We start from the raw sequence: 6,410 nt of genomic DNA on the forward strand, positions 1-6,410 counted from the left end.
AAACAAAAAGGCAGGGGGTTTGAAAAGGCAAGCCTCTGTGCAGCCAGATACATGTTCTGATTTTCTTTGCTTCCCATTGATGCAGGTGTAGGGGCTATTTTGAGATCATGCGCAAAGGAGAGTAAATTGTATTGTTATTTTAGTTTGGAAAACTAACCACAGCTGCTTCAAAGATAAAAAGTTAAACCTCTTTTCAGGTACCATGTGGGTTTTATTTCCTTCATCTCCGTTTCCTCCTGCATTCGTTGACAAAACATCATGGTTTGTTTTCAAACTGCAGTTCCTTAAGCACCTTACGGTTCTTGCGTATAGAAACAGTCTCTCGTATAGAATGTCATAATATACTCCTGTCAGTACTGTAATGTGGCATCAAAAAAGATGCTAAATAAAGAAATTTGAGATCTTTAAGTGCTTTATTCCTTGAAAAAAAGACACTAAGGTAGAATTTATGGGGCAGTCAGACTGTTCAAGAAAATAACCATAAATACTTCACTGCGTGAAGAGGATTCTTGTTCTCTCCTTTGCATGGTTTACTGTAAAAAGAAAGATCAGAACCTTAGAATGGGATTGTCTGTACAGTCCAGAGAAGTTCTTGGGAAGGTCTGTTCTTGCTGACTCATAATGCAAAAATAAATCAGCATTTAATGAAAAAAGAAATTGCACATTCAAAGGCAATAAAAGGGCAATAATTCTTGCATTGAGTGCTACTGTAGACTGTGGAGCTCATTGGCACATGGAAGTCCAAGAATTTATTGAGAGTCCTGAGAGATGGTGGAGCACAAGAGCAGTCAGTAGTGTTGAGAATTTTTGGAGAGGTTCTTCCTCTGCATCAGAGCTTAAAGTCAGCCCAAAATACTAAGAATCAGGATGAAGGCTTGGGAGAGGAGTTGGAGTGATAAAATGTTAAAATAAATATAGACAAGGAATATGAACCAGTTTGTTCTTATTGCATTAGATAGGGTGAGGAAATAACTGCTCATAAACACCATGCTTCTGCAGTGTTTGTACCTCCAAGAAATATAAACGTCAGTCAGTTGGTACTGAGAAGGAAAATAACCAGCTACATGAATACCCATATGTTCTCTATAAGCCAGAGACAGCTTTTCAGGACAAAACATTTCATAGATACATATATAGCATGCACTGCTCAGCTGTTGTAAGTCTGGCTCATTCTCCTGAGGCTATTTTCCAGGAGGAAATCCTGGCCGCCTTTCCAGTTAGACAAGTGCAGTATCTACCCTACGCACCCATAAGGGGAGAACAGGACTGCAAAATATCTACAATTAAAATTGCTGCAAGTTTTGCTTACTTGCTTTTACTGTATGTTGCTAATCTCTCAGGCAGAAGTCAAGATTTGAATCGTTGTAATTCTGAGCAGTCTGAAATATGAAAACAAATAAGTGTGTAAACTTTACGAACACTTTAATAACTCTTATTTGTGCATGTTTGTGTAAAAGGTACAACCTCACAGGAAGCAAGAAAATGTAATATCTGGGGTTCCCCACCTCACACCATGGGTATGTGTTTTTTCCTCACAGCAGCCTGAGCTTAGGGAGGAGGAAGATTCGGCCTAAACACCAAATTTTCTTGACATTGCTAAAGAGGCTGTCAGAGCAGATCTGTCTGCATCCTGTGAGTCAATTCAGGAGACCGATGTTGGTCCCTCGCAGCTTAATTCTTGAGGTGTTTCATGCTGAAAGCCTTTGATGCTTGAACCGACATAGCTGCAGTGGATTAAGGAACGTTTAACAGAGGAGAAATTTTACCAGCTCATTCTGTGTCACCTCAGTGGGACTGAAACATCAAATGTACCTCACTTTCCTCCCAGTTCCCTTTCACGTTGCATCACACCTCCTCCGCGTGAATGATACCATTGCCTTCTGCTCTTGTAATAGTGGAGGTAAGCAGAGCATAATTGAGTCGATGACTTTAATGAATTGTCGTTGCGGTGCAATGCAGGTTCCGGGTTGACCAATGTTAAAACAGAAGAGATATCCGAAGTGAAGATGGATGCGGAGTTCCGGCATGACTCAGGATATGAAGTTCATCATCAAAAGCTGGTGAGTGAACAAACAGTGCTTTCCACACGTGCATTTTTTGTTGCTGATTCAATCTTGAACTAGTGGGTCAGCTATGGCCATGTTTCCCCTGAGTGATGTGGATGCTGAAAGTGCCAATAAAAAGTTTTCATGTGAAGAGATTATGATTTTTCTGGTTCTCTCTTAAATGAGAGTAAACCTGGAATAATTTCAGCAGAGAGGATGGAAAGCCGTCAAGTCTCACATGAGAGGAAATTCTGACAGCTCCTGCCCTTGCAGTGCCACGTGACTGGATGTGGTCATATGGGCAATACTTGTCTCACAATCCATCTGTCATGGTCACATAACTTTTAAAGAGAAGGGATACAGAGGAAAGAAAATGATAAGTAAGTTTAAAAAAGAAGAAAAAAAATGTTTGATGGAGACACTCAGCATGGTGCAGCAAGAAATAGAGTGACACCGTTTCAGGAATAGATTCCTTTTCTGTCAAAACAGATGGTGGTGGTACATGAAGGAGGCTGAACTCCATGGAGCATAACCTTTCACAAGATTGCCTGCTTGGGATAAGAGGAGGTTCTCCACTGGCCTTAATTTTAATTTGTACTTGGCTGTATCTGTGTGTTTTGTTCCTTAAGGTATATTAAATTATTAACAGGTGAAGGGCAGGTAGGAGCAAAATACTGTTCCCCATTTGAACTGTGCTTCTTATGAACACAAAAATAACAACCAAAAGCAATGTAAGAAAGAACGAAGCATCTTCTAAAAGCTTTTTTCAGTCCCTTAATAAGTAATAAAGAACCCATACAGCAGTGTTGACTATAAACCTTTTCTGCTTCCTCTTTTGTGAAGGTATATTACATGATGAGATTTCAGTTCTGTGACTTTCAATATCCTGATATTAAACTTGAAAGCTTTTTTTCTTAATATATTCTTAAAGCTAAGTAGTGCTGAAAATTAAAATTAACATGGAACTCAAATTTGCATTTGAACTAGGTAATCACCATGTGAAAAGATATTCTGCCATCTCTTTGATGCCAAGAACTGAGAATTCCCAGTTTGACGAGCTAATCCAAAATGCATTAGCACTAATTTGGGAAATTCTGACATGCTTAGCTCAGATGGGTTAAATATCCTGATGGAGTAAACCCATGCGAGTTTACTGAAGGGAAGGAACTTGCAGGAACGTGTTTTAGACACGGTAGTTATTGATCCTGTGTCACGTGCACTTCCCAGCAGCAGCCTTTAATGTTGAAGTGGTTTCATACCATCCCAAGTAGTTTGGTGCAAACTACCCTTATCGTGATGGCTGATAGGACTTGCATTGCAATCCCTGCACTTGGGTAATCTCTGTCATGCTTAAAATGGGACCTTTCCAGCTTTTTAAAGCATTTTATGCCATACTTCTTACTGATAAGTACAACCGTTATTTAAAAATTAGTAAGCTGTCCTCTAGGTTATCTTTTCAATTGAGACTGAGCAAGGAGACCAGTATTGCTGAGAAAGTACTGGACTGATGCCTTACAGGGCATTGCTTGTTTACCGCATGCCATATCCTCGCCGATGCCCTTCTCCGTTAGCTTTAATTCAAAAGCAGTAAGAAGAAAATACTTTCGTCTGTGTTTTTCTTCTTCTGTGCCCTGCTAGGATTTACTGAAACAGTCTCCTTAGGATATTGCTTTGAATTCAACTGCGCATTGTATTTTACGCGCAAACTTCCGAATTGACCTGAAATTGCAGTTATTTTCTTCTTTATGAGTGTTCACATTTTAACTGTACATTAAGTTGATTTTCATGGCTCAGAGTGCTTAAGGCCTTCCTCTGTTGCACATGTATATTAGCTGGGGCATTTCACAGTGCTGCGAAATAGTATGGCAACAGAATTTCAGTCCTGGGCAGGTAAAATTGACAGAAGAAATTATTAACTTCACATCAGCTTATGCCAACACTGTCCATTGTGTGTATTTTCTAGTGAATTCTTAACTTTGTTTAAACACATTTCTTGCTTATGACTAGGAACAATATAAATATTTATACTGCATGCTTTAATACCTCTCTGAGGAACATTGTGTTTCTTAAAGAGTGCAAATGTTACACAGCTCATTATAATTCTCAGCTGGTTTCCTGCTTCCCTCTGCATTTTTGTTAAATACTTGTCAAAGTATTTAGTTTTTCAGAGCGAGGCAGTCTTACAATTCTGTGAATGTAATTTATTCTCTAATCCTTTTTGCCCATTTTGGTTAAAAATAATAATAATAAAAGCCCGCTATTGACAAGCAGACAAAAAGTTTGTAAAATATGCATAGATGTAAAATAATCTGGTATATTTCTTGAATACAAAACAGGACAGTGAAAACAATCACCCACTTTTCATACCTGCTCCTGTTGCTAAAAGCCAATCTTATTAAATGCATAGTAAAGCATCTTGCTGTCCACTGTTTTGCCTTATCAGTACATATAATTCAAGTGGATCTTCTCTGCTTTTCACACAACTGTTACGTTGTCTAGGTCTCATATGAGTATCGGCATCATCCAGGTATAGCTCATTCTTCCTTTACTCTGCAAAATCTTGAAGCATCCTTTGGTGGTCACTTAAATCAGCATGCTTGTTTTTGTTGGACTCTTGTCTCTTTGGTGCGAGAATTTTCTCCCAACTGGTTGTGTGCAAGTTTCACTATTGTCCTACAGGTCTTCACTACTCTTTTATCAAAGAAATGCATTGTAGTCTGAACAAGCCACACAGATGTAGATTTATGAACACTTTCAGTATTACCATTCTAAAAATAAAGAAATGTATATGCTCCTCGTTACTCCTCTACAAGCTTATCAGTCATTTTGCAATTAGCTTGACTCGCTTACCCAAGAAAAAAAAGCAGCAGCTATCTAAGACCTGTGTGAAGGAGAAACATGGAAATTAGTCTTCCCCTTAGCCACAGCACTGCTACACCACAGGCAATACAGATTTCCCAAATTGCTCTTCTCCAACTATGAGAGCTTTATGGTACAGTGATCCAGTTTTGAATAACTAGGATGACTTGTAGTGGTGTTTAATTACTGATACTTCAATAGGCTTTATATTGCTGTGGCAGCTGGACAGGTTAGCCAGATATTCAGTGAGCTTTTTGTTAGCCACTTTCCTTTATTTTTCTTTTGTAGGTGTTCTTTGCTGAAGATGTGGGTTCAAATAAAGGTGCCATCATTGGACTAATGGTGGGAGGTGTTGTCATAGCAACAGTGATTGTCATTACTTTGGTGATGCTGAAGAAGAAGCAGTACACATCTATTCATCACGGGGTTGTAGAGGTAAGAAAAGACTACCAAGCACAACTGGTGTCACATGTACAACTGCTCTATAAATACATTTACAAACGAAGAAACCATGTTTTTGGCTAGCCTGATGTTCGGTGTCGGAGTGGTTGCATCTAGCAGAGTGGAATCAAATTGCCTTATTTTGTAAATGCAGACACAATATAAACCATGTTAAGTTGCATGTAAAACCACAAAAACCTCTTCAGGAACTATCCCAGACCACCTCATAATATGAAAGTTCATTTTATAGGAAATTTAACAGCCGATGAGCAGATACTGCAAAAGAGGAAAAATCTGGTTTTACTGTTCTTGGGAATTCACACACACAGATTTTTTTATTTAGCTTGCAAATAAACATTTGAGGCAGGTCTTCAGTGGATTGTGCTGTACACTACAAGGATTTTCCGTATACAGATACTTTATTACTTTTTGCCACCAACAGCTTTTGATTTATGGCTAGTCTGAAACTCACAGATTTGAGAAACAAATAATATATGAGACTCTTATATGGGATTTTCAAGATGAAAACCCTCGTCTCTTCCCAATCTACCAAGTAAATTTGTGGTCAATTTACAGTAACTTAAAATACCTCATCTGTTGCTTGGATTTAAGACAAAATCTCTATAAGTAGAAAAACTTAATTATGAGAACTGGAAGGGGGTTCATGTAAGTTTTTGGGGTTTTTTTCCCCCCTTGTGTATTGATACCTAGTTTTCTGTGTGAGTGTCTGGTTTGCGGATAGTACTTGTATTAGCAAGCACTTGAGACACTTATATGTTTTTGCCTTCCAAAACTGGTATTTTACCTTTTTGATTGAAACTAAGTCTTGTTCAAGTCCACAGTTTATGTTGGTTTCACCTTGAATGAAATGAACCTTGCTTTGGTCTTGCTGAAGGCATACATGCTTCCTGATGCATGTATTCCACTGTCTGGGGCAATGAAGGGTCTTAAAAATATTTGAGTAAGCCTTTGTCTTAAGCCTGTGCTTGTGCGTCCTTATGTACATGCTGTGGGTGCCCATGTGGTTTGAAACCTTCCATGGTGTCCTGGTTTCGGCTGGGATAG

General features: G+C 38.8%; 1 protein-coding gene across 1 annotated transcript in view; it reads left to right on the forward strand.

Annotated features, from left to right (window-relative positions):
* The window catches only part of APP (amyloid beta (A4) precursor protein), a gene marked incomplete at both ends in the record, with an annotated part of 62,902 nt that extends 57,563 nt beyond the window's left edge, over positions 1-5,339 (forward strand). The window contains 2 exons of the mRNA XM_009573865.1: positions 1,960-2,060; positions 5,193-5,339. Coding sequence (XP_009572160.1) covers positions 1,960-2,060; positions 5,193-5,339 — 248 coding nt within the window. The remainder of the gene's footprint in view (positions 1-1,959; positions 2,061-5,192) is intronic.
* Positions 5,340-6,410: the final 1,071 nt, after the last annotated feature.

The sequence above is a fragment of the Fulmarus glacialis genome, unplaced genomic scaffold, assembly GCF_000690835.1.
Source record: "Fulmarus glacialis isolate BGI_N327 unplaced genomic scaffold, ASM69083v1 scaffold16033, whole genome shotgun sequence".
Classification (NCBI taxonomy): domain Eukaryota; kingdom Metazoa; phylum Chordata; class Aves; order Procellariiformes; family Procellariidae; genus Fulmarus; species Fulmarus glacialis.